Source organism: Paralichthys olivaceus, chromosome 4 (assembly GCF_024713975.1).
Source record: "Paralichthys olivaceus isolate ysfri-2021 chromosome 4, ASM2471397v2, whole genome shotgun sequence".
Classification (NCBI taxonomy): domain Eukaryota; kingdom Metazoa; phylum Chordata; class Actinopteri; order Pleuronectiformes; family Paralichthyidae; genus Paralichthys; species Paralichthys olivaceus.
The window spans coordinates 12,975,085-13,002,909 of record NC_091096.1 but is presented as its reverse complement, the minus strand read 5'-3'; the positions used below and the strand labels follow the sequence as shown (position 1 = coordinate 13,002,909).

The window sequence follows — 27,825 nt, the reverse complement described above, 5'->3', positions numbered from 1 at the left end:
ATACCCAAATGAAGAACAACACATTCAATAACAAGAACAACCAAAAGAGGGCAAAGTGTGGAATGGTTTAAAAAAAACTAGTCACTTTTATAGCAGAATGCATAAGTGCTCCAATGGAAAGCAAATCAAAAACTGAAAGAATACAAATAATAGTAAAAGCAGCAGCAAATCATCTGAAAATTAATGAACTGACATGGGAGGAAGTGACAAATGATCCCAGTGCACAGGCAAGCCAAGAGGCAGCATGGGTTGGATAAAAACATGGTTTTAATATTACAATGGAATGGAAGGAGTTTGGTGGTAAATGGACAAGAGCTTAATAACTTCAAAAATCAGTAACCCAGTATCCCAAATTGTTTGTGTGCAAGAAACATGCAACAAATCTGGATTTTAGAATCCTCCTTATACTGTGGTTAGGTGAGACAGGGTAGAGGGGGTAGGCTTTCTTTAAAACTAGAGTTGTTTTTTGTGTGTGTATATTTGGGTCTGAAAATAAAGAGGGGAACAAAAAACAATCTCTCCCACACTCCTTGCAGTTGCTGCAAGAAAACGAGGAAGAAGCAGCAGCAGCAGCAGCAGCAGCAGCAGCAGTGCGGTCGCCTCGACAGTAGATGGCGCTGCTGTTATTCTCTGTCGCTTTGGGCGCAGACGCCGCTCCTCTCCTGTTTCCAGGTGCTGCTCTGGTCCCTCCCGCTCTCCGTACAGGAATGTGCGGAGAGCATTACGTCAGTTCAGGCTTCCACAGGACAGAGAGCACCTCCGCCCGCTGCTCCTCCGCTGCTCCTCCGCCGCGGAGCCTTTTAAACCCTCTCTGTGTTTTCCTCTGGTCTCCTGTCGGGAGTGTGTGAGTCTCGGTCGGACAACGGAGAGGAATGAAGCCGTGTCGCAGCTCTCCTGCTTCACGACGAGAAACTAGAGACAAAATCTGAAACTCGACGAGACTCTCCGAGAATAGATGGAGGGACCAGAAGGTGAGAGAGACTGTACAAACATTACGTGGAGTCTGTGGAGTCAATGTTGTATTCTCAATGTTTTTCACGCGGTGACTTCAGTACGCAGGCTACAACATACCTGTCGTTGTCTCCTCGCTTTCCCAGAGTTTCACCACTTGCTCGTGTTTGAACGCTAATTTAACCCCGTGGTTCTTCTCCGGGTTGAAACAGAGACCTAATGTTGTTGTTGTTCTCTCCGCAGGTTCAGATAATTGCTTGTGTGTGGGCTGTGGAGGAAAAATCCAGGACTCGTTTCACATGAAAGTCCTCCAGGACATCTGGCACAACGCCTGCTTTCAGTGAGTGTCTGCCCTGAGCCTGCCTGCACACTACACCTCCTCTTCTGTCGGTCTGAGCAGCAAAGCGTTTTCATAGAAAGATGAGGGCAAACACTTTGCATTGACATGGGTACAATGGTGTTACGAACAGTCGTGTGTACTTACAAATGGCCTGGTGGATGATCCCAGAAGCTTCTGCCGTGTAGCATGAACATGGGGTTGGGTTTTCTCTTTTTCAAACAATTCATCTTTGTATTAGAGGCTCCCTGCACAGTATGCACCAGGTAGGATGTCATCGCTGCACTGTCACATCTTTACAGGCCCTCTGCATGGGGACAGGCCGGGCTTCCAGAGAAAAAGAGTCAGTGAAGTGGGGCTGACCCTCAGGACTTTGACCCTCAGCTTGGAGGCTTAATGATTTCCACACTGGAGCTGATGTGAGCTCTCTGCTTTTCTCAGGTCCCCATACTGAGATGAGTCTGTGTGAGGAGGGCAGTTAACCTGCGGCTGGACACCAACATGATATAACCTTCAGGGGTTTCTCTTTGGTCAGCAGTACTGTAATCTAATGTGAGATAAGATGGTTCAGCTGAGGACGCTCGTTGATCAAACTGTTGTGGGTCATAACTGACTTCATGACCCCATCTGTATAATAGTAATTATATATATATATATATATATAATAGTAGAGCATATACCTCTGCCAAGGCCCAACAGTCCTCTTATGAATCTATATGAAAATTAACTACACCTGGATTTTTATTTGGTTCCGCAACAAATTGCTCACACACAAATTTTTTTCCATCAAGCGACGAAAATGTGGAAATTCACCCTATCGGGCAAAAGTAAATGAATTGAACTCAATTCTAGGATCTTTACCAAAATGTGTTGACTTCGTCCCAACCCATACCACATCCTTCCACTGAATGTCCTGGTAATTCGTTCAGTAGTTATTTTGTAATCCTGCTAACTAACTTACTAACTAACTAACAGATGAATGAAGGTAGACAAAAACATAGCTTGGTGGAGAGAATAAAAGAGTGTGTCCAACAGTCACCATGCCAATCACTAGACACTAATATTATAAATTGGATGAGTAACAACTGAGTGTCTGAAACCGAATGCAGCTGACTGGAGCACATTGTCATTTCTCAGAGCTCACCCAGAGTTTATTCAAAAATATTTCTTCTTTTAATGACTGGAATCTGGCTCTGAAAGGTTTTCTGCAGAGTCCTTAAAGCTCAAAGAATAGAGAAAATCGAACGCTGACTATGTTGCCAGTTTCTGACAACTGAAAAAGATCTCTTTCTGGGTTTTACGCCAGTAGCAGCGTCCTTACATAACCTGGGATTTCACTCTTTTCCTGCACTGACTCCTCTGAAACGCATATGACTCCTTGAATCATCTCAGGCAGTTTCTGCTGTTATTGCGATACTCACTATTGATCCTCTCCCTTCTTCAGTGACACTCTTAAATATTTAGATATTAGTTGTTTTTCATGCCTCTGGATCCCATTGCTAATACATGTGCTGCAGTTTGTCTCTCTGAGGTTTCAAACTTCTTTTTTTAATATAAGCTGTGACGCTCTAAACACAGCTTGCATTTTTTGCAAGGCAATTATTATGCTTAAAAGGCTTAATCCCTGAGGTCTTTAAAGAAATTCTACAGTCAAAATAAAATGTCCTTGTTAGTGCAGTACCCTCAGAAGTGTTTCTATTGTCCATTGTCCACATTCTGCCACGCAGGCCTCCATGTACCTCCACCTTGTGTAGCATTCTTACAAGCTGAGGTCACTCTTGTTCCAGTAAACCTGGCAGTGTTGATGATTCCTATAGGTAACAGCACGCTCGACTCCGCCATGTACTGCATTCCTAGACAGCGATTCAGAGGCATGAGCACACTGTGTCAGACACTGACAAACAAAGTTGGATTTTTCCCACGTTGGATTTCACTGGAGGTGTGAACTTAGCCACAAAAAGAGTATTGTATGTCATATTGTTTTCTTCAATACTGGATCAGAGGGATATTTAGTACTTCTCATCTATTCCCTCAATTCGTTTCTCTGCAGGAAATCATTAAATTCCAGATATACGGGAAATTTGAGAACATATACTGTATATCCACAGAAAAAAATGATATTGCTCGCTATCCAATTTTGGATTTAGTTAGTTCTATAATGCTATAAAAACAGGGTAAAACATCAAGATTGACTGCTGGGTGGAGTGCATGTATCGACCTCGCTACCACAGATGGCGGCATTCGTATCTGGATATTTTGACTTCATTTCTGGATAGTGGGAGGAAGTGGAGATGCGTCTTCCACCTTTATATATTGATTGAGTTCAAAGGTGACTTTAAACATGTCATCCAATATGAACTGCATTAACTACACACTGTCCCTCTTTTATAAATCCAGAAATTATTGTGTCTCTTCTTGTAGAGAAATTGTTGTGAAGAACACTGCGAACCGAACAGTCAAACACCCTGAGACAAGCTCTCACTGAAAGTAAAATACTCACCCTGTGGTTCTTCAAGGCCACTACAAACTATCTCTACTTCATAGTCCGACAGAAGAATACACTCCAGCAGGAATGTGGATTTAAGGAAATGAGTAATGTTTACTTTGTAGTGTTTGTGCAGGCCTGACCATTGTATTGTTCATTGAAGAACCACCTGAGTGTAGCGTGCCCGCCCCCCATTCACCAGCGTGTGAAGAATGAAGTCAGGTGTTTTTATAAGCGGCCCTGCATCACTTTATCTGGACATATTATCGCGACATAATTGACAATAATTATAGTTTTGTCATGGAATGCTTTTTGTTCAGAACAAGGCAGATGAGGTGGAATTTTTTTGTTTTTCATGCCGCACCTGGACAGACACTGAAGTTCGTACATGATGCATGAGATTAATTGCTGCACTTTTGACTTTTTATTTCTCTTCTTACCAGACAATACGAATTCTGATACTCCTTTACGTAATTCTGCATCCCGACCGCGTGACATCTTCACACAAACATTTTATCAGATGTTTGGCCTTTAGTGCAGCTGTGGCCACAGCAGCACAGTCAGCTACCATCACTCATGAAATATTTTACCTTAACAAATATTCAGCTCCATTTCCTCTCATCATGTCACAGTGTGATGAATCAGGCAGGAGTCCTTGTTAAGTTGACCTCATGTTCATTGTTTATATGTTTTGCTTTCATCTGTGATGACCGGGCTGTTTGTCTTTTCACATATTTGTCATAAGTCTATTGTCATTCATGTCACTTGATGTTAAAGACTGAAACATCGCCCTGCCTTCCCCCCCACACTCATAGACTCACTCACAGACATGTGGTCTTCTCTCTTTCTTAAGTTATGCCAGAAAACTTTGAAATATCTGAACCCTTTGCCAAAGTCAATAAGCCTGGATCAACTATACCTGCAGTGCAGAGAGCAATGTGATGCATGAGGCTCTGCTGAAGGCTGCTGCCGGCCCTTCAGTGAAAGATTAAAAATGCATTAAAATCAGATTACCTCTCAAAATAATATGTCCAACATGTCATTTTATCATGCACACGGGTTGTGTAAGAGGTAAATGTGATATTCCTAATATCATCACAGACATTGGACTTGATCCGTCAGAGAGTATTTTCCAAAATGGCAAAAGAGTCAGCAGAGCTCTCACAGTCACGTTTAATTAAATGATATCTGTGAATTAGAAATAGCTGTTAACCAGGAAGTGTCAGTCACTGTAGTCAGTCCTGAACTCAACCTCTGTATTAATGGGTTAAAAGTCATGGGGACTGTGTTGCATTCCTATTCAATGGCAAAACCATGTCCAGACAGTAGTGACAAATCTAATTCATTGTAATTTGTGTGCCTGCATTTCATCACCTCAATCCGGAGCCTCCTCCTGCAGCTTTGCTCAAATTACCTAAAAACCAAGGTGAAAAAAAGGCAGTCTGAGCATTTGCAAACTCTGAATGGCAGCAGCTGCTTTAAGAAAAATAAACTGGGCTGCAGACATTTCAGTAACCTAATCTCTGTCGGAGTGGCTCATCCTTGATTGTATTCTGGCTGTCGAACCTGCTGCCACCATTTTGCATAACCAGTGCAGCTTGTTTGAGAAACACTTGTGGCCTGCAGGTGCTTCCCAGTCTGCTGGCAACTTCAGCATTCCTACTCTGAACATTTTGTCCCACAGATACAGCCGTAAACATTGCCTTCATTTGCAGAGTATCCTCTGAGGTGACAGCTTGGATCAGTCAGCAGCCTGAGTGGTGTTATTGGAATTTAAAGGGGAAAATATTTTATTTAGTAAGTGTTGTATTTGCAGAATTGAGAAATGTGTGTAGGATACCATGTATTTCAGGTTTCTGACTTAATTTAACACCTTTGACCACAAGGTTGATGGGAAGCTTTATTATGTACAGTGGCCTAAATACTGAGAGGTAAAATCTGCTCAAAAAAGAACCAGATGAGGACTTCACTTGGTAATGTGCTGAGGCTAAAAGCCCAATGTCCCTATAGAGTCTACCGTGTGTAAAGGCATGTCAGATTCTCTTTTCTCATTCTCCCAGCAGCAACGAACAAGGTATTTACACCTTTTGAAGCACATAGAAAAGTACACGCTGTGATTGTGAACATGCCCCCAGCTGATGTTCCTTCCTATCCCATCCAACCTTAAGTTAAAATGTTTCTCGTCACTGTGATGGTATCTATGTGATCTCTCTCTTTCATTATTCAATACTGTTCACTGGAAAACGATGTATGGAATATGAGGAATGAGTTTGACCTACTTTGCACGACGGTTTAGATGTTTAACTTTTACCAAACTGCAAATGCCTCTCTGGATTTTTCTGTCTCTGTGTTTGTGCTGCTCTCAACTTTTCCCTAATTCAGTTCCTAATACTGCGGATCTGTTAACTTTGTTTTTGACAAATAATGAGTTTGTTTTAAAGTGAGAATTTGACATTAAATTAAATTACAATACTAAACATTTCCTTGCCATGGCGTCTCTAATGAGGCTTTTTCTTTGATTTATTTTATTTTTAATGATAAAAAGGATATTTGAAGGTTATATTGTTTAGCTCTCGCAACTTGTGATGAAAGATTCATAGATTAATCTGGAATTACAATTGATCAATATACTTTCATGCTTTATATACAAGAGGATCATCTTAACTTGTAGGGACAGAATTGAGACAAAGTGTTTGACAGAGTTATTATTATGATAGCAGTAGAATCATTGCTTCATGAGAATCTTTCAGACACCCACACACCTTTGAAATCATCAAGAGATTTGAAATAAAACACCAGTTTTTTTTGAGTTTCCACCATCTTCTCAAAGATGCCTCTGAGTTAATAAACCCCCCTGAACGCCCTCATCTCTTCTTCTTTCTGCTCTCTTTGTGTATTTGGTTAAAAAATGTGACCTGCTCTGTTTTTTTGTCCTCACAGATGCTCCGTGTGTTGTGACCACCTGACTAACTGGTACTACGAGAAGGATGGAAAACTGTACTGTCGCAAACACTACTGGGAGAAGTTTGGGGAGCTCTGCCACGGCTGCTCTCTGCTCATGACTGGACCTGCCATGGTATGTCTGCTGCTCCCACTGCTCAATGCTGTTACTCATCAGCAAGAAATGATTGAGGCAGTGCCAGTCTTTGCATGGTTAAACATAAAATCTTATAAACCTCTTTCTCAGTTATCCAGTTCATTGTTATTTAATAAGGGCAACTGGATTGGGTTTTAGATACTTACAGTCATTTTATCTCAAGTTCTTTAGTGTATTTTCTGCCTTAAAGATTATATGTTTGTAACAGAAATCAAAGTTACAAACTGGGATTGGGGCATGTAGAACACAGACGTCAACATTTTCCACCTAGTAAAGTGGGCATCCTGCATACGAAGACTTGAGTTCTCCTGCAGCAGCCATGGGTTCCCTTCCAACCTGGCCCTATTCTGTCTCCTCATTTCACACTTACTATCCTGTCTATAAAGGCAAAATAAGTCCTCCAGCTTTATGGAAGTAGTATATTAACTCGCCGGAGTACGCTTTAAAAATGTTTTATTCAATATTGATAATTATCATGAAAATTATAATTTCTTTTAAGTTTAAAGACTGATGTTTACTCCTGGATGAAGGTGGTGGTTTTAAAGTCTTCATTAATGAGCAGAGATTGACAAAGACTCAAAATTGAGGCAGAACATTAAAACCAATCATGTTATACTTACTCACTGTGTTTGCAAGATGCATAAGCAATACATCAGTAAATAATGAACTGTTTTTTGCTTTATGAAAGTTATATTGCAATAAATATTGTTATTATTGTAATTCCCAGCCCTAAATCCAACACTGAATTAAGACGATTAGATCACTGTTGCTACATGTGATTACCAAGTTTCAGAGTCTGCCTTGTTATGAATCACATAACAACTGCTAACCCCCCCCCCCCCCCCCCCCCCCTCCCGTACTTAAATAATACCAGAGTGCCCACAGAGCGTGTCAGTGCTCTGTGTGTACCCGAGTCTCTCCACTGCTCCACATTGATAGTAACAGGCGTTAAAAAAGCAGGGGGGGGTATTTTGGCAGTTACAGCTGACTGATACTTTACATAGGCTGCAGTTTAACATAGCACATTTAACCTTAGACCTCACTTGTGAATTAGTTTCCCTCTATGAGGCCCCTCGCTGTTCCCACTCTGTACTGACGCTCTCCATAGCTCACTTCCTCCACCGAGATTCTGGTGGGAAGACTCTCTAACATGAGGTGGTTTTTAGGAGCTCATCATGTTGAGTCATCTGTGGTGGTGTAGCTCTAAAAGATATTATCCAGTCTATTACTCATATTATGTATCTGTGCTGACAGGCTCTCAGAGATCTTTTGTTAAAGCATGAGGACATAATACATTCTTCCCTCTATAAAATAAAAGCTTAATTTAAAAACACTGCAACTGCTCACTTTTGCCCATTAGCTCATTGGCTAATGCTGCAAACTTAAGCTAGATATTATTATGTCATTGACTTTACTGTGTCAGCTCAGTCAATTTTATGACTCCTCTCTAATTCTGCTTCTGCTATGCCATTGTTAAAACATCCTGTACCTGACAACTGTGGCCACGGTTCGGCAGAAGTTATAGTCTAGCTATAGAATAAATACCAGTTTTTATGTTTGTCCTCATTTCCAGCACCTCACTGTCCTTGTAAAGTTCCAGCCAACTGAACAGTCTGTTTAGTACATAGCAAACTTAACTATTCTTTTTACACGGATTGGCTGTGCCCTCAGGCCGACACAGACTCAGTAGAGCGCATTCCTCCGCCAAGGGCCAATAGTTCCAATGAAGCCACATCACAGTGCACACACTCATAGAAAGCATTTGCCTGAACATGCCTGATTTTTAAAAGAATAAATCTGTGGTAAATCAATGAAAATGAAAGATAGTGCCTTATCTGGCAATGTAATAGTGAGATAATGGGTTCTTCCCTGACCCATGCTGCATTCTTCACCCACGTTTAGAGGAATAGTTTTTGCGTAATCTTGCTTACAGACGAACACAAAACCTCTTCTGAGGTAACCAGATAAGACTAATCTTATTTGATTCAGTCAAACAGAGGGCAATGTGTATTTGAACCACATCCTATATGGTAAAAGTTATACACTGAGTCGAGATAGACTTTAAATTACCAGGGACTGACCGTAAACATCAAGTCATTTTCTGGCAGCCATCTTTTATTGTAGCATCTACAAATTGAAACATGGAATTCAGGTGGCCGCAGCTCTTGCTGGTCACAACTGGGGTCACTTGTCTAACATGGAGCCAGACTGAAGTTTTTTCTTTTTGCCACCAAGCAACAAACATAATGGACTCTTCTATTTAGTATTGGCATCCAGCTCCATCAGCCTGTGAAGCCAAGTGTTTTTGGCAGAGCTGAACTGGCATAGCAGCATCTCAGCCAGAAAGAGAATCATTGTGGTGCATCAGCAGAGGAGGGTCATGCAGAACTGCTGCTTCTTGTTAGGCGCTCAAGTCCACAACAGTATTATGTTTGTCCAGGTTTTTTCAGTGCATTGATTCACTGAAGATGGTTGTTGTATTTTAAGATACTTGTTGTGTCTCAGATTGGACACATCAGTCACTGCACTCACAGATAGTACTCTGTGTACACACAGTGTACTCACTGGCATAGTGCGTGATTACCGAGGCGTGCACTCACCAGAAATGTGGATCGAACATGACCATGATTGTTTCATTGCCAAAACTCTACATTGATTGCTTTGCTAACTTCGCTTAAAATTTCAAGTTTTACTTTTCTGACCTAAAGGTCCAGTGTGTAAGATTTGAGGTGAAGGGATCTATTGGCATAAAGTTCTTGTAGAATAATACTCATGATGTTTCAATAGTTCGTTTCATCTAAACTGTACAAACTGTATTTTTATTTACCCTAGAAAAGCCCATTTATAATTAAATACTTTATATTTACACGGAGGGTGTCCTCTCTACAGAGGCCGCCATGTTTTTTACATTAGTCAAGACTGGACAAAGAAAACATCTTTTGAGTTTTTATGACAACTGAAGGCCGCCACAGGTTCTTTTTCATGTTTGGAAGGGGAAGGTGAGGTGAGGGATGTTCAGCTGCAACATGTAACTGCAACACTCGATATCACTAAATTCTACACACTCTAACTTTAATGTTCTCTTTCCTCTGCCACCATTACCACAAGTTTGAAAATACTTTGGTCAACCCTCATGATCATGACAGTTGAGGGTGAGAAGTGTCCGTCCGTTTACGTTCATCTTTTGACCATTTTGAGCGACATTGTTTCCTTATTTTTTCAGATGAACAACAAAAGCACTCAAAAGTATGAAAGCAACTGTTTACGATCACCTTGTCTTGTAATTTCTGTTCTTAGTTTTCCCACCCGGATTCATTTTCTGCCTCTCCAAAATGAGTCCCGCTTAACTTTGTTTTTAAGCTCCGTCTTGCTGTTTAAGCCTGAGGCAGGTTGTGACTGTGGTTGTTGGCGTGGAAGCAGGTGTCACAATGATTTGGCTGACATCACTTTAATCTCGCCATAGCAGCAGGGAAGCCTTCCCCAGCTTTGACTCACTGACTCACAGCTGTGGGAAAAAAACCTACTAAACACTGTTTGTAACAGTGGTTCTGTAAGCATAATATATATTGATACCCAATGAGTGACAGATTTATAAGTAGTTTTAGTAGAACAAAAGACAACAGAAGGAAACTTTTTAAAAATATTTTTATTAGACCCTTAATTTTTAAACGTATTCTCTTACAATGATGCACAAAAGAAATGGAGCAGCTGCTCACTGCTGGAAAACATTAAAACAAACTAACACTGGTGGTGTAAGAGCTTTTGGAAAAATGAAGTAAACAAAAACAATCACTATATTTGAAAAAAAAAAAAAAAAAAGCAACATCAACGCTTTCTCTTTGTCAACTAAAATTGGCAGCTGCTTCTTAAAGTAACACATTGACACATCCAAATGTGGTTAAAAAAAATAGCTAAAATGGTTTTCTATGAGATTAGTGTATCGTACAGACAGGGAGGTTTCAAAGTCTGAGACTGTGAACCTCCCTTGGAAATTTCCTCCTCCCTCCCTCCTTTACTGGCAACAATTCGCTAATTTTTTTGGGATGCAAATATGATTATTTTATTTGATCATTTTTATGGCTAACAGTTGAGCAGTGATAGAGTAATCTTACTGTTTGACATAATTTCTTTTGCAAGTTTCTGACTCTTAGAAAAGTGATTAAACGGTAAAAGTTCCAAAACTACTGTTTTTCTTAACTATATCTGGATGCTACCTGCACACATTTTGGCTTTATACATGCTCTATTTTTGCCACATAATGTAGTATCTTAAATATAAAAACTGAACATTGTTAGTTTGTATTATGGAAGGTGGAAACAGCATCCTGAAATTTTCATTTCTCGCCTAATCTCCACATCATTCAGGTGCATGAGTAGATTTTCCAATGAACCACATTAAAATGACAAAGTTTTTGTAACTTTAGTCTCATGATTGAAATTGAACTTATGCTTTTTCATGCTCAGGTGTTTATAAGTTAGATCACCTGCTCGCTGGGGGACATGATCTCATCTTGCATGAGAAGTAGAGGAAAGAAGCCTGATGACATGGGAGTGTGACTAATTGCAGAAAGGGAAATCGAGTGTCAGATGTAGATGAGACTTGAAGATGATAGATTGATGGGAGCGAGAACGTCGGCAAGATGAGCAGGGGGAGGTGACATCATAGCAGATTCCAGACAGACTCAGAGTCAAGCAGGTGTTGCGACTGTGTCACTGCTGACAGTGGGAGGAGGGCATAAAACAAGCACGCAGCACAACACACTCGTCTCTGAAGAGCAAAGCACAGCGCAGCAGGAGAGCAGCCGCACCATCAACATATCACCACTTTGCACTCTGAAGATCAGTTTGTTTGTGTTTCCAGGTGGCCGGAGAACACAAGTATCACCCCGAGTGCTTTGTATGTCTGAGGTGCATGGTCGTGATTGAAGACCGGGACACCTACGCCTTAGTGGAGCGATCGAAACTTTACTGGTAAGTCACCTGCACAGCCATATACCACAGTCAGTTTACATGTCAGTTTACTTTTCAAAGAGGAGCAGCAAAAATGTCTTCAAGTTAATGTTTAGCCTAAATATCCATAGCCATCAATAGTTGTTCGTTCTTACACAACACTGTGTTCTTTCAACTGTAACTTAACAGAGAGCACATGCCCTCACATGTAACCATTCACTCCCTCTCCTGTTGTTTGCAGTGGAAAGTGCTACAAGCAGGTGGTCCTCACACCAATGTTGGAGAAGCGTTCACATGACTCGGTGCTCGACTCCCTGCCCCACACAGTGACCCTAATCTCCATGCCCTCCGCAGCCAACGGCAAGAGGGGCTTCTCCGTCTCAGTGCTGAGGGACGTCAATGGTTCAGCGAGCATCATAGTCAAAGAGTGAGTGTCACATGTTAGGGCTGATCTCTGTGCCTGTTTCGTGTGTAGACTGCATGAGTAGTGCTCATAGACTGTGGTAATGCTTTGACGTAAGACTGATAATAGGTTTGATAAACAGCAGAGCCCTAGTGTATGTTTAAGTTTCCCAATGCTCCAAAAGGTAGTTATTGATCATTTATAATTGATGCAGAGGGGTTTAGACACTTCACCTCACCTCAGTCCTGGTTTGCCAACTGCCCAGGAGACAGCAAGTTGTCCCTCATTTGCTGCCATTAAATCAGTACATTCCATTTTTAAGCTGCTGTCTATTTATTCTTCTTCATGCGTATGTTCTACTCTCGGTTGCACTGTAGGGCCTGTTTACATTTCCTTCCTGCATATCTTAGCTGGCCGTTTATTTATTGGTGTGTGTGGGTGTGGTTGTGTGTTTGCGCTGCACTAATGTGAATGTAAATATTACTTTCGGGCTTCTTTGGTGGTGGGTCAACTATCCTTTGAAACACTTTCTGGAGCTGCACCTTAATTTCGTTGTATGTTGTACAATGACAATAAAGTTTCTGTTCTAGTCTATTTATTCTACAATGCTAATACTCATTGGTACTTTGTTTATGCTCCAGGGTCAGAGGGATGCTTATTAGTCCAGAAGTCCGAAATGCCATCCATGTTGGAGATAGGATCCTGGAGATCAATGGCCTTCCAGTGGGGACGTTGATGGAGGAGGAGGTGGGTTCAAACCTCAGTTCATCACTGAGATGTGTTATCTGAAGCTGTTTAAATGAAGCTAATTACTGTTCTCATTAAGGTGCAAATCAATTAGTTGAGTGAGATTTGTAAAGCTTTGTTCATATACAACATGTGATTTTTGTCATACCTCAGCTGGGTGGGATGGTATGTGGAGTGACTGCACTTAAAGGCTCTTTCCCACAACCTCACCCTCACAGAATGACATGCATTCCAATGCAGTCATCACTCACTGCTGAGGTTTTTGTTTTGTTTTAAAATTCCCACCTGTCCGGTTTTTCCAATAAAGTATTTCAATCTTTCATTCCACCTCAAAAGCACAAAGAGTTCAGTTACACTAAATTTGCTGCATTCAGGTCATGATGTTCAATTCATACCTGATAACTTGATCCAGTTTTCACTGTGATTTAAGACAACACGTTTTTTGCCAGAGCTCAAACATTCGTACGTAATGGGATTCATAAAAACATTCTCCCATTGTTTATCCAAAGGATGAAAGCTCAGTTTCTCTGTAACATCATAATATTTAACAAAAAAACTTTTGTCTGGTCATCAGCGTTAAAGAAGGAGACATATTGAACATATTTCATCTTTTGGTCAGGTACTGAATTGGTGACAATCTTTGCTGTCGTAACATCCATATTTGAAGCATCGTCTGTTATCATAGCTACAACTTTGTTGAACCATATACTCTTGAGAAGTTATAGTTTTAAAATCATGCAAAATTTTCTCAACCCCAAAAATCTCCATGTCTGTAAAGGTTGACGATCTTATCCATCGCACCAGTCAAACTCTTCAGCTGCTTATCGAGTATGACCCAGTCAGGCAGCGTTTGGATCGCCTCAGACTGGGATCACCCAGGAGCCAGACGCTGGGAGTCCCTGCCACCTCCCGCATGCGTCTGTCCTCACCTTCTGATGCAGTCCTGGAGAGAACGGATGTAGTTGATGAAGGCACACTGAAGAGGAGATCTTTGAGGTATGTTGGGCCTAAATAAGGTGCCAAAACATACAGCTTACATAATATGCGTCTGTAACGAATTATGTAATTTTTATATCTGCACTATTCTCTACTTCAGGAGGAGTAACAGCATATGTAAGTCACCAGGACCAAATTCTCCCAATGAGATGTCATTTATTGCTCGAGACATCGGTCGCTCTGAGTCCTTGAGATCGTCCAATAGCTGCTCTCATCGCATCTTCCGCCCATGTGACCTCATCCACGGAGAGATCATAGGAAAAGGTTTCTTCGGACAGGCAATCAAGGTCAGCCTACATCAAACCATTGCTTATTCACCTTTGACTTATTTATTTATTTTTTCTCATGCAGTGGGGTTAAAGTCCTGTCTGCTTATGTGTTACTGACAGGTGACTCATAAAGCCACAGGAGAGGTGATGGTGATGAAGGAGCTGCTCCGCTGTGATGAGGAGACGCAGAAAACATTCCTGAAGGAGGTTGGTAATCTGTAGCAGGATCCTCTGGCTCTGGATGGAGTTGTGATTTATTTTCCTCATAACTGAAAACACACCACATGTTCCAACAGTTACATCTTTGTACCTTGTTATTTTGTTGTATATGTCCCAGTCTCGTGAGGAAACATCAGCCTGATTTTTATTGCATTTAATGCCTTTTCTCATGAATTCAATTTCACAGGGGTATAATCTGCTCGCAATCACAGGGTTGAAAGACTTTCTTTCTGTCACTCGACTAATCTCCAGGTCAAAGTAATGCGGAGCCTTGATCACCCCCACGTTTTGAGGTTCATCGGCGTGCTGTACAAGGACAAGAGGCTCAATTTGATAACTGAGTTTATCGAGGGAGGCACCCTGAAGGATTTCATCAGAGACACTGTGAGTTAAACTAGTTTATTCACTTTACTCTCTTCCACTCCTCTTCCACACTGTGCACAAAAAACCCTTCAGTGGCCACAGAAAGTGTGGGAGGTGGCTGACCTGAAGTAAACTCTGCACTGTCGGAGGCCTCACGGCTCTATTGTGGGCTGGCAGCCATGTCAACTGGCTACGATGTGGAATGAGATAAGTTGTAAAAAGTGTTCCCAGGTGAAATTGAAAGAGCTGTGCTCACCTCCTCCCATTGCCAAATGTTTCTAGGAAGCAATTCAGCTCAGCACGAGGCAAAAGTGTTTTTGTCTTTTTATATCTGTAATTATCTTTAAAGCATATTGGAGGGACATTTTCAAATTTAGTAAAATTTATGATTTGGTTTTCTGGTATTATTAACCACTGTTTCCCTGTCTTTACCTCGGCACATATCATTTTGTATTTATCACTGCTATGAATAATAAACCCTGCGGGACATTGAATTCATTTCTCTCATTTATTGTTTTTTTTTCATTCTGAACTAACAGGACCCATTTACATGGGAGCAGAGGGTGAGCTTTGCAAAGAGCATCGCCTCTGGAATGGTGAGTTGGTTTTTTGCAAAGACATTACTGACATCTTTAGTGGCTATTGTCAGCCGTTTAAATATGTGTAGTGCTTTAGAGCTAAAGAACCACCACAAGATTGAGATTGATCTAAGGAATGGCAGATGACTACAGGGATTGTAAATGATGCAATACTTTGTTTGTAAAAGGCCACTAAAAACAATTCATAGATTTGAATGTGTGTTATGTTATGGTTAGTTAGGCTAGGTTATTTATTTATTTATCACATTCATAGATATGTGGAAAGTGTTGATAAGTTTTACTATATTAAAGTAAATGTTCTTGCGTGTGTTCAAGTTGGACCCTCATTGACTTTTCTCTGTGTTTCAGACCTACCTTCACTCAATGAGCATAATACACAGAGACCTCAACTCTCACAACTGCCTGGTTAAACTGGTAGGTGACATGGAGTCCAACCATGACACAATTGTTCTCTGTTCCTGTGATTTGCCAGTTGTGGATTTTAAATATAATTGTAGTTATAACATTTAAATGTGAACACAAGACAATACTATATTATATAAACAGATACAAACAGAGCCTCCAAATAAGTTCTATATTATTCCTTTACATTCACTTGTTCTACTTCCATGAGTAACTAATTTACTCCTATCTGTCATTCATCAAGTTTCTTCTCAGTAAAATTATATTTATACTAAGGTGGCTCTTGACTTCAGATTGAGCTTAGAGAGAACATAAAAAAAATTTTCCCCTCTTTCAACAGGATAACACTGTGGTCGTTGCTGACTTTGGACTCTCTCGACTCATCGTAGAGGACAAAGTCAAGCCCCCATCTGAAAAAACGCCCAATAAAAAGAGGATTTTCAGGCGTAGTGACAGAAAGAAGCGGTACACTGTTGTGGGAAACCCTTACTGGATGGCCCCAGAGATGCTGAATGGTGAGCTGCTTACAAAAAAACATATATACCAACTTGAGGATGATGACAGAGGATTACAAAGTGTATTTACTTTATCTTTTTCTTTATGTTATTTCAGGTAAACGCTACGATGAGAAGGTGGACATTTTCTCCTTTGGAATTATGCTTTGTGAGGTGAGAACATGCTGCTTTACACAGATTATCTGATGTGATTGTCTGGTTACAGAGCCTGTAACTGCAGTGCTTGTTTGGAAGGCAACACTTTGCAAGTTTAAAGTAGCTACAGATCTAGAGTGCAACTATATATTTAAGAAAAGAACAGGACATTACATAAGTTAGACTCCACTGTAGCTGATGTGCTCATGTTTGGGTCTATCCACCCTGCTATCCACCCTGCTATTTCCAAACTGTGTCTGTTAATTGATTGACCCTTTCTTCCTCCTCTGTCTTATGATCTAGATCATTGGAAAAGTCTATGCAGACCCCGAGTGCCTCCCCAGGACGCTGGACTTTGGCCTGAATGTTGGCAAGTTTGTGGAGAAGTTCCTCCCAGAAGACTGCCCACCAGCTTTCTTCCCACTGGCTGTGGCTTGTTGCGACCTCACACCAGACAACCGGTGAGCTCCAGCTGTTGTTAGCTGCTTGTCTGTTAGTTAGTGAGGTTGTTGGCAGGATTGAACAAAAACTAGTTAAACTGATTTACATCATTTAATATTCAAATTGGATCAAAAATGTAATTCGCCTACCATGACTATGTACCATGTATACACAGTATCTGTTCCTCTAGAGATTCAGGGTCTCGTCAGTTCAGAGCAAAGTAGACGATGAAATTGATCCGTCACAAAGACGAGGAAACATCAGTTGAAGGGCATTTTTTTCTGTTGTATGCTCTCTTTCTTGTCCGTCTGTCTATCTTCTAATTGTTCCAACAGCCCTAGTGTGAATGAGGATTAAGGGGCAGATCCTTTGTAGTTGTTGGGTAACTGTTAGGTGTTGTCAGCGGTGTTTGCTCTAGCTGCCATTCTTCTTGAAATGGTAAATGGCCTCCACCTTGTTTATTTTTGAATGTCAACATTTTGTAGAGTTGCTGACTGGTAGATAACTCTTACCATGATTATAACCTGAACAAAAAGGAATCTAGGGAGATAAAGCAGCTCTTTAGCAAACATTTAAAGAAATCTCTGGAAATAAGAGTGTTTATCACTCGGTCACATTTGCGCTGGGACACAGTATCCGGACAGATATTTGAACCCTTTAGAAGCAAAACAATTTCTTCTTTTTTCATCTCAACCTGTCTGCACAAGTTCACGCCTCTGCTGCCAGATTCCTTTCTCTCAACCTTGTCAGTCTGGTTTTAACCTCAAATCTCTCTGTGCCCTCCTTTCTCTTTACTCCTCCCTCAGTCCACCTTTCCAGAAGTTGGAGGACTGGTTCGGGGCGCTGTCCTTCAACCAGGAACTTGGGATCCCCCTGCCAGCCGAACTTGAGGAAGTGCATCAGAGACTGAGTCAACTCCACTGGCCTAAAGACGGCTCTCCATTGCCGAGCACAGATCAGCCGTCAACCCCAACAGCTGCCTCTCCAGAATCTTCCAGCGTGACAGACAACAGCACCTAGAACCTGTGTCTCCCTCTGAAATGCTGCACTAATACTGTGGATGTGAAAAAGAGGAAAAATGAATTGGACCCGAGCCAATTTAGAACTGGATAATCTCTGAGGTAGCTGGACCAATTTTCTCCCCATTTAGGATGTTAACTGCATTGTGAGCAGAAAGATGCATTTCACCAAGTTAGGGTTAGTGTGATCAGCCATAGTGTTAGTTACTGATTCTTTTATTTAACCCCTCGCCCCATTCAACACACGCAGGGTTGTACTAATGTTTACTGTGTTTAAAGACAAAATACAACTTTTCTTGACCCTTTCTCCGACAGAGGACGAGCATCTTTGTAAGGTGGATATTCACAATGAGTCCTCGTGTTACAGCAGTTTTGTTTTTCTGGCTGTGAAGTTGTTGTTTGCCAGATCACTCCTCGCCAAATTAAATAACTGGGCAGGGCTCGATGAGTAACTGTAGGCGGCAGTCAAAGTAAAACAAACACTGATCCAGAATAGTTTCATCACTCTGAGATTTGGCACAAGATGGCAAAGGAATGTTTAGATTTTTGGGGGGGTCTAAGCACAACTGATCGATTTATTTTATTTTGACGAAATGGTTACAAGTTTATTTTCTAGTCTAATGATTTTAATTCCTTTCTTAGAATTTAGATTTTGACATGTTTCTATTAAACCCCTGATGAAGCTCCTCTGGAACAGAAGAGCTGTTTTAATGATCGTTAGACGTAACCATGACCATGAAAATTTGCCTTGTACAGAAAACTGGATTTTTTTTCTGAAGCAATGTGTATAAATATGTATATATGCCTTTAATTGGACGTCATTTTCTAACGGGAACTCTTGAATTTTAGACATTTTGTCAACAATGGAACGTTTTTTTTGCCTTTTTTGGTCTCATCATGCAAGGTACTTAAGACCTGTTGTAACCACTATTATTTATATCACTTTAGTGTTTCATAAATAAACCTTGAGAAAGATGCGACTTGTCATTGTTATTAGTATTTTGCATTTCACGAAACCTGAAGAATCATGTCTTCTGTCAAAACGATCAAAGTCAAATCATTTATAGATCTGTGTTAACATTGAAGAGCACACTGCAGGGCATCTGAGCTCACAGGAAAATGACCAACTGAAATGATCATATTTTTAAATTGATTGATTCACTAATGACCCAGTTCTGATTCTGACAAATTAATAAATACTTGTATATTCACCTGTAACCACCATGGATTTTCTCATTGACTGTTATCTATATCTTTCCTTTTAGAACCTTGGAATGAAAAAGTATATCATCTGAAAATGGTTAATAGTCAAATGAGGTCTTGGGGGTTGAGTCCTCCTGTGGCTGCTGCATGTCAGATTCTGACCCAGTCCTTTGCTGCATCTCTTCCCCATCTCGTCCTATCAATAATGGCAAAACTGCCCAAAAAAAAATTTTTTTAAAGTCTTTCCCTACGTATGACATACAAAAAAAAGTGGGTCACTATAAAGTGTATGTGAGAATAACTGAAATCCAGAGATCCATGGTTGATTTGTTTCTTTAGTTCTTCTTTGTTGTGTTGTGTCTTCAGTGGCCTCCTCAGATCTCTTTGCGCCACTTCTTCTTAAAGGTTCAGTGCTTAAAATGTAGTGACATCTAGTGGTGAAGTTGCATGTTGCAATTAAATACCTCTCACCTCAACCTCCCTTCCAATCATGAAAGCAAACCTGTGGCAATGTTTAGTTTGTCAAGTCGGGGCCACCCTAAAAAACATGGTGGCCTCCATAGAGGAAACCCACTCCCGATATAAATATAAAGTATTTAAATACAAAAGGCCCATTCTAGAGTAAAAAAACAACAATTCAGACAATTCAGACAAAACACACTAGTAAAAACACCATTGGGATTATTTTATATTCAATTTCTTACAATAGATCCCTTTCACCTAAATCCTACACACTGAACCTTCAACCTGCTTTCTCAGGCGATGACTAAAGTGTAGTATTGAAGAGCTGCCAACAGAGGGAGCTGGTGCAAAGAAAAGTACCAGGAGACTTTCCACAGTCCAAGCATTCCTGACATGTTATGTTGTTCCAGCGGTGGGCATGGGGTCCGTCCACCTCTTATTGTTTTAAATATACAGATAACATCACTCCATAATATTATAATGTGTGTTTGACGTTTTATTTCAGTCTCGGCAGTGAGATTCTGCATCCATACAAATACAAGTACTAAAACCAAACGCTGCATTGTGAGCCATTGCATGTATGAAGAAGCAAAATAATAACAGCCAGCTCACAGACAGTGAACATAACAGAGTAGCAGTAACCAAAGATAAACAGTGATGATGGAATTCCAGCAATAATCACACAACAAAGATAATCAGGAGTGATAGAACAACCTGGGGAGTAACAGTGTATCTTGTGCATCAACAAACATCATCTGCATATGATGATTTCTGTTTTCAGGCAGGTTTTCTCTAAAATGTTTTCTGCGGAGAGTTGCTCTACTTTCAAAGAGAAGAGGCTCCCGATTACAAACATGCAACAGGTGCACATGGACATGCATTCATTTTCAGTGAACACCACCGAACTTTGGACATTTTCCATTCTACTCCATATCATCAACTGAATCATCAAATGCACAACTCAAATGTCAGAATCGAATCTAGGCACCAGGCTTCTTCAGAACTTCAACACACACTCACACATGCACACACACACTCACTCACCCACACGTGCACAGTCCTGCTCTGCAAAGACAACATTTCAGGCTTTTTCTTTGTCTGGTTGCATCTATTCTGCATTGGTGGCAGTGCTATTTTGTCCTGAGGACTAACTACGGTCTCTCATGCGTCCAGAGAGCACTCTGCGTTTCCTGTCACTCCTTAACCTGTGGAAGAAAAGGGCATGTCCTCTTTCATGTCGGCCAATGGCTGCTGTCATACTTTATAACAGCATTGGCCTGTAAGTCAAGTACAAAAAGAGAAAAAAAAACAATATCCAGGAAAAAGATAGAACAATACATTCACAAGTATCATGCTAAGGCAATTTGAGCTGAAGGCCTTCCCCTGTCTTTAGTGGGCCTGTTTTACCTCATGATCCCTCATCCTGTCTCAGAGGAGGATTATTTTTGGATTCTTGTCACAAGTGTGTCACAAAAACAAACCAGTCTTGTGTCTCCAGCACAGCCAGTGGGTCAACACATATGGAAATCAACCATATATTCCACATGTAACCACGCCTCAATCGCCATATGGAATCAAAACTTATTCACCATTAGTAACACTCATCAACGTCCATTGGACTACATAATATACTCAATATTTATACTGTTGTTTAAGGGGGCAGCCCATGACCACATCTTCTTGGCCATCAAATGTATCAAATATGAATATTAAAGACCCATTCATTAACAACAGATTGACACTGATGGCTCCTAGTTGTCGAAATAGTGTCCGTTGTGTTTCAGCTTATCTTGAATAAATGCCAAAGGGAACGGGACACAAAGGACACAGCATTCAGTTTAAAGTCTTTGGAGTAAAGACTGCTCCCTTTCTCCTTTTTTAAGAAGCAGAAGTTACTCAGGGAGGCAGAAAAGGAGAAACTGGAAGATGGAAGCGTTTTGGTCCAAAATTACATATCATAGTCCCGTTTGATGACTACACGCCTCATGCTCAGGCTCCAGGGGTACCGGCTGGCTGGCCCATGAGGGGGTCACCGCCCTCCACGCCCTCCAGACCCTCCTGGACCGGGGTGGTCTCATGCTCAGCTGTGATCACGATGGTGTTCTCGTCCACCAGCTCACAGGTGGGGTTTGAGAATGCTGCCAGGGGCAGGTTGATCCTCTGCATCTCACGCTCATACACCCGCTGGTCATGCTGTTTCTTGAAATCGCGACCCCTGCACAACAACACACAACAGAGGAAACAGACAGTGAACAAAACACTTTCACATACACATTTTAAGTTTTTGAGTTAACTTTCTTTTGGTCTCCACCAAGGACATTTTCAGCTTGAAAGCTGCTACGACAAGCAATCAGCTAACTGTGTCTGCTTTTTAAAGTAAATGTAGTGTATATCTAAGATTTTCCTCCAGAAACAGCTCATCCTTTTGGCCAAAATTATAATATTAGATATATTAGGAGAGTGGTGAATGAAAGTTGTGAAAAACCAAAAACCAAAACAATTAGCTGAAAGAAGCTAAAACTGTCTGTACGGCTGGATGGCATTCAGAATGATGTGTTCAATACAAGCAAAGTTGTGCACCTGTTAATAAACTAATATTTAAGTCTTTAATTATTTCTGAGCCAAACATGAAGAAATTAATGAAAAAAATCATTGTGAATATGTATTTTACAGTTATGAAATAAAAACAGTGATTATAATGATGCCTTGCGTAGCCTTGTAGCCGATACTATGCACAGCACTGTATTCAGGAGCCACCCAAGCTAAATATTTGTGATAAGGAGCTTCTGATAGCTGTAGTGTATGTAGATAACAGAGTCGATTATAACAAGAGCCTGGTCTGTGACAAAGTCGAGGGACAGATGGTGAAAGGGAACAGGGAGTTTATCTGCTCCAAGACAACACAGTGATGGGAGGCAGCATGAGGCCTTTTCTACTGATCCAGAGCCAACACAGGCAGATACACTATCTTAGACCGAAAAGGGTAGGAGGTTAATTTTGGCTCAAACTGTTTTCTGTGTTTTTTCAAATCTTTTTCATATTTCCCACAAACATTTTCTCTTTCCTGATGAATTAAAGTTTTACATTATTTAGTTAGTGGCCGAAACCAGAAACTTCCTGGAGCTGGTTGCCTTCCAAACTACACTTCACCCATTTCCAGAGTTAAAGTGAGATGATAAAAAAATATTCCAGGGCCTCTGGCTTTTCAGGGTTCAACATGTGTAAAAAAAACTATTATACAGCTGTTAAATACATAACAGAGTAATGCATTTGTAATATTTAATGTTGAAATGCACAGGTCTCCAAAGTCAATTATGGAATGTTTTGGTTTTGGTTTTCTGTGCCCCTACGTTCACTTTGGGAGGACCTCTTCTTAAAAAGGTGTATTCCCCTTTTTACTGTTGTACGACAGGTACTGGATAGTTAAAGATAATCATAGTCGGGCCCTTTTCATAGAATCACAACGATAGACACCACTAGTCACACATGCTTAGATGGACGGGTCGCCTGCAGGGGATGTGGGTCCCTGCGATCCATTGCCTACACCTACTGGTTGGTTCACAGGGTTCTTAGAGTCGTTTCTATTCAAGGAGGAATAAAGTAGTTTTACGACCACTCCTGGCCAGCGGAGGGGCATCTGAATTACCACGATTATGGACACGCATGCAGCACATCTACAGTATCACATTACTGAGGGTGATATCACTTTGCTGAGGGCAGGTATTAACCCTCTGACATAACATCTTGCTCCTCCTTGTTAATAATCTCCATCTAAAAATAGTAAATAAAGACAGGGGCACAGCTAATCAGATCTGACGGTATATCACAGATCTGTTTGGGCAGTTTGTGTCCTGCTAAAAAGGAATCAGAGCCCCCCCCCTTTCACAACAAAGGGGCCGTCATTATACGCATTACATAACAGAACCAATTGTGGGTGGCTTTTCCTTACAATCCAACTCATCCTCCACAATCTCCTTCTAGAAATCTCTAAATAGATCGCAGGCATTTCATTTCCTGCGCATGTTCTGTTGTGGTTGTTCTGCTGAAGGCATTAAAAATGGATGCATTTCGTCCAACTAGAAAAACAGAGAGCATTGTTGTGGAATATGAACGACAGCTGATGCACTAAACTCAAGGGACTATTCGTATTCGAGGGATTATGTGATTTAAATAAACACACTGGCAACTTGCCAGCACATCTCAAAACTACTAACAACACAACATGTGCTAACGAAAACAGAAACACAAGATGCATGTTTTCATGATAATGAAAACCTTGAAACAAGACTGGTTCCTCTGACCCAAACAGATTATTGACAATCTTGGTGTGGTTAAGATACTGACCTCTTATAGAAGTAGCCAACTATGATGCCTACTCCAAGGATGATTATAATCGCAACCATGAGTATGCCGAGGACGTAGCCTGGAAAACAAAAACATAAAAGGTTCAAAACTGAACCTACAAGTGCATCACAAAAGATATTTTGTTCCCGCAGCAATGCCTGACTTAAAACTACAATAAGTCAAACAGCAGGATAGCGTGTTCCACAAATAATATCATATTTGCTGTCAGGGAAACATTAGCTACAACATACCAGGTGTGCCAAGGTCTTTTTTTCTTTTGGGTGATGTGTGCACTCGCTGGCTGATTCCCATCACTGGCTGCACAACAGCGACTTCTCCCTGAGAAGCTCCCGACTTGGCCAGCTGAAAGCTCTCTGTGGGGGCAGCACTTCCTGTCGGGTGGAGGGATTCAGCCTCTGCTGGCTCAGTAGAGGCTTGTTCTAAAGACACAATAAAACAATGCTTGTGTTAAAGGACTTTTCATTGTGTTACTGTTGAAGTCTGTCACTAGAAACTAGATCATATCAGAGTAAAATATGTTCATGAGATAAAGGTAGTAGTCACTTGTGTCTGATAGTCTTTATGTGACGGAGAAAAATAACAACTTTATTTCTCTAGTCCACCTCAAGAAAATTAAGAACATACAGTCCAGTGCAAATGTGTTTCATTGGATATTTTGCCATATACTTTATAAATGGTTTCCTCTTTCTTTACAACCTGAGCTGCATAGTTGGGTGTATTAGAACATTGTGTAAAGCAATTTGCTTTATGATTTTCTATATAAATAAAATGATGTATCTTTTTTGTGTTAAATTGGCCAGAAAGGTTGTTTATTTTAAGTTATTTTGTCGATAAAGGATTAATCAAGAGATTTTTCCACAAGTCATGACAGATTGTATCCACATCTATGATAAGATCTCACAGATTACACTTGCATGCTAACTGGTGCACATTAAAATAATATAAAGTAAGAATACAAACAGTTTAACCCTCAAACATTATTAGATAATCTTTGCTACTTAATGTGATTTATCTTTATCCCTTTCTTTTGTGTTATATTACTGTGTTTGCTGACACCTAATATAATTAAAATACAGTAAACTTTGTCCTATTTGACTTTATTAGAGATGCATCATGTAGACCTTATGGTCTCCAATTACTGTTGGTTACATGACATTACTACTGACGCAGAAACCCCCTCAGAGGCAGATGCTGCTCTCAGGAAGTTGTTGGGACATTGATCAGTTAGTAGAGTATCTGCGCTCACATGCTCACGTCTGCTCTTTAACAGTTTTTTTCTTTTTCCACTTCCTACAGGTTGTTGTTTCTAACTCTGCTGGAGTTTAACGGCACAGTGCTATATATTCAAACAGCCAGTGAGCTGCTGTCTCCGTGGAAAAACTATTCGTCTCCACCAATGAGCTCTGTTTCAGGGCGTGGTCAGCATCTGTCTGGAAACATTCTGACATGTGACTGCAGGGCTTTGTTGTTGTGAGGCTTCAGAAACAAAGAGAAAACAAGTGTGCAAGACTTCTCCGATAAGCTTAACACTGACCAACTGACCTACTGCAGACTAATACTCTCAACTGGGAAAAGGAAAATGTCAGTTATCCAACTCTCTATTGAAGACAAGGGCAAACTTTGTTTAAAGTTTTCTTTTTTTTTTCTTGTTTTCATCAATGATTAAAACTTGGCTCTCAGAATCAAGGGCTCTATTTTCTGTTGAGCAATTAGGACATCAGAACATACAAAAAGTTTCACCTCATTATTTTTCCTGAGCGTAGCCCACTTTTTAAAAAATAATGAGATCTTTACAGGGAAGGAAAGGTAGCTGCCAGCAGCGTCGAAAGAATGCAGTCTAAAAAAACTTACTGAGCATTCTGGGAGTTTTGTTGTTTTCGTTAACTTGGTAACTGGATAATGAATACTGTTATGTGCAGTGTGTACCAACCTTTGCATGTATCAATTGCACAGGACTGTCTCTGGATTGTCCCGTCTGGGCTCACGATGTAGCACCAGGGGCTCGGAGAGGAGTCTGGGTTTCTGCAGTAGTTGTGATCTCCAACACCTACAGGAGGGACGATAAACAAAATGAAACAGCATGTCTGTCTGTCACTGATGGAAACACTGCAGGCCTGTCTCTGTCTGCCTGTCCGTCCCTGCTGTGTGTGGAGTAAACCACTGAATTCATTAATCATTAACACTACTTCATCACACCACAATGAACATGCAGCCATGAGCACAAAGGGAGGAAACAGCAGCTGCTGTATAAAAGAGGCTGTTATTAAAACCTGTAAACACACAAATCAGTGGTGTGGTATCTGCAGTGTGTGCTGTAATTATCATCCGTCTGTGCCAACGTGCATTATCACAAGCAACTCTCTCAAATGTGTTTTCTCTTCATCAGCCTCAGAGACATTTTAAAATTTAAAACCCCCCTCTCCATTTCCTGTTTCCGCTATGATGCCAAAACAACAGAAGACTGCCAAAATAACATCACTGAACTTCACGCTTCAGTATTTTACCTGTGAGTGAATCAGGATGGATCTGAACATCATAGTCTCTGTCAGTGCTGGTCCAGTTGAGACAGGTCAGACCTGAGGAGGAGCTCAGCTGCTCTCCTCTGTAGTCCACACCACTGGATCTAATGCAGTCTGACAACAACAACAAAATATCATGTGAGCACATAACACATGAACACGAGGCATTGTGCAATCAAAAAAAAAAGTCAGTAATTAAAATATCATTATTGTTATGATGCATTTAATTTGAAGTAAATAGGTGTATACATGAGGAATCAATTGCATAACAAAGTATAATTGTACCTTTTATGTCTCCATTTGAAGTACTGCTGTGCACCATCCACACGCTGAGGAAAACAACCTGCAGAGACAGGAACACTCTGCAGAGCTGAACAGCTGAAGTGACCGACAACATGGTGCGTCAAGGAGCTTCCTCTCTATCACAACTTAAGATGGAAATCAAATAAAAACGCACAGGGGGTGAGTAAAATGGCTGAAGAGCCTGTGCTGAATGTGCTTCAGACACACTGCTCCTCTCTGCTGGAGTCACTGCCCTTGTTTTTGTCAAACGAGCTCAGGTTTCTTCATAAACAGCCTCAGAGGGAGGAGGAGCTGCTGCTGCTGCTGCTGCTGCTGCTGCTGCACACATCTCAAGGTCCTAAAGCCTCACCAGGTTCACACACACACGCACACACAGAGAAAACAATATCAGCTGAAAAACACCCCTGCAGCCTTCAGAACAGTCAAAACAAAAAAAGAAAGGGAAAGTTTTATCATTCACATTTTTGTTTAAGATTAAAAAAGGTCATTTGCTCTGTAATTCATCCTCTCAACTTTTAATTACCTTTCCTTATCCCTTCAAACGTATTCCATTGTATGTGTCTGTCTGTTAATATCCCTGCTCTCTGTTTCATTTTGATTTAAAAACCCATTTCATTTATCTGGCTCCAAGTGCTTTGTGCATCTGCTCAAACCCTGTCTTCCAGTTACCCAGGCTTCCATGAGGCCTGGTCTGTGGTCACATGTGGGCTCTGCAGAGGCTGGTAAAGGTCAGCAGAGAGTTGACCAGAGCTGTACACTGAAAGCAATGAGGCCCTGTGTCATTGTTGGCCGATGGGTAAAGAGGGCAGCCAATGTGCGATTCAGCCTGTTCACCCAGCCACTGTTTAAATAGATGCTCACACAGTTTTCAGGCAATTACCAGAGCAACCATGCAGCATCGGTCTGGTACTCTCTACTTATTCAGAGCCTCTCCCAGCATGCACTGGCTGGAATCATAGGTCACTACACCATTAAGGGATGAACATATTTAGGAATGAACAAACCAATTAATATGAGACCTCATTTCTACCACAGAAACTAAAGAA

General features: G+C 40.9%; 2 protein-coding genes across 3 annotated transcripts; one reads left to right on the top strand and one right to left on the bottom strand.

Moving 5' to 3' along the window:
- The first annotated feature begins 658 nt into the window (after positions 1-658).
- limk2 (LIM domain kinase 2) lies at positions 659-18,902 on the top strand. 2 transcript variants are annotated; one of them, XM_020101050.2, is made up of 16 exons: positions 659-971; positions 1,195-1,291; positions 6,714-6,849; positions 11,731-11,840; positions 12,061-12,246; positions 12,864-12,969; positions 13,748-13,965; positions 14,066-14,252; positions 14,355-14,441; positions 14,706-14,837; positions 15,356-15,412; positions 15,764-15,829; positions 16,158-16,332; positions 16,430-16,485; positions 16,771-16,928; positions 17,715-18,902. In XM_020101050.2, the coding sequence occupies exons 1-16, from the start codon at positions 956-958 to the stop codon at positions 17,926-17,928; spliced, it is 2,001 nt and encodes a 666-aa protein (XP_019956609.1). In that variant the 5' UTR covers positions 659-955; the 3' UTR covers positions 17,929-18,902. The 2 variants fall into 2 exon arrangements, with proteins under 2 accessions (XP_019956609.1, XP_069379893.1); XM_069523792.1 differs by lacking the exon at positions 659-971 and adding an exon at positions 1,591-1,707 and having other exon boundaries at positions 1,208-1,291.
- Positions 18,903-20,067: 1,165 nt separating this feature from the next.
- pik3ip1 (phosphoinositide-3-kinase interacting protein 1) lies at positions 20,068-27,110 on the bottom strand. Its single transcript, XM_020101115.2, has 6 exons — positions 26,762-27,110; positions 26,462-26,590; positions 25,888-26,004; positions 24,188-24,376; positions 23,937-24,015; positions 20,068-21,807 (listed from the first exon to the last, which is right to left on the bottom strand). The coding sequence occupies exons 1-6, from the start codon at positions 26,871-26,873 to the stop codon at positions 21,582-21,584; spliced, it is 852 nt and encodes a 283-aa protein (XP_019956674.1). The 5' UTR covers positions 26,874-27,110; the 3' UTR covers positions 20,068-21,581.
- Positions 27,111-27,825: the final 715 nt, after the last annotated feature.

Bases quoted from the DNA above. Each gene is read 5' to 3' on its own strand.
- limk2 (XM_020101050.2), top strand. The intron at 14,442-14,705 runs GTTGGTAATCTG...ACTAATCTCCAG, and splicing joins AGAAAACATTCCTGAAGGAG to GTCAAAGTAATGCGGAGCCT. The intron at 15,413-15,763 runs GTGAGTTGGTTT...TCTGTGTTTCAG, and splicing joins AGAGCATCGCCTCTGGAATG to ACCTACCTTCACTCAATGAG.
- pik3ip1 (XM_020101115.2), bottom strand. From the start codon at position 26,873: ATGTTGTCGGTCACTTCAGCTGTTCAGCTCTGCAGAGTGTTCCTGTCT. The intron at 26,005-26,461 runs GTAAAATACTGA...TCCCTCCTGTAG, and splicing joins CCATCCTGATTCACTCACAG to GTGTTGGAGATCACAACTAC. The intron at 24,377-25,887 runs GTTGGTACACAC...TTGTGTCTTTAG, and splicing joins TGCAATTGATACATGCAAAG to AACAAGCCTCTACTGAGCCA.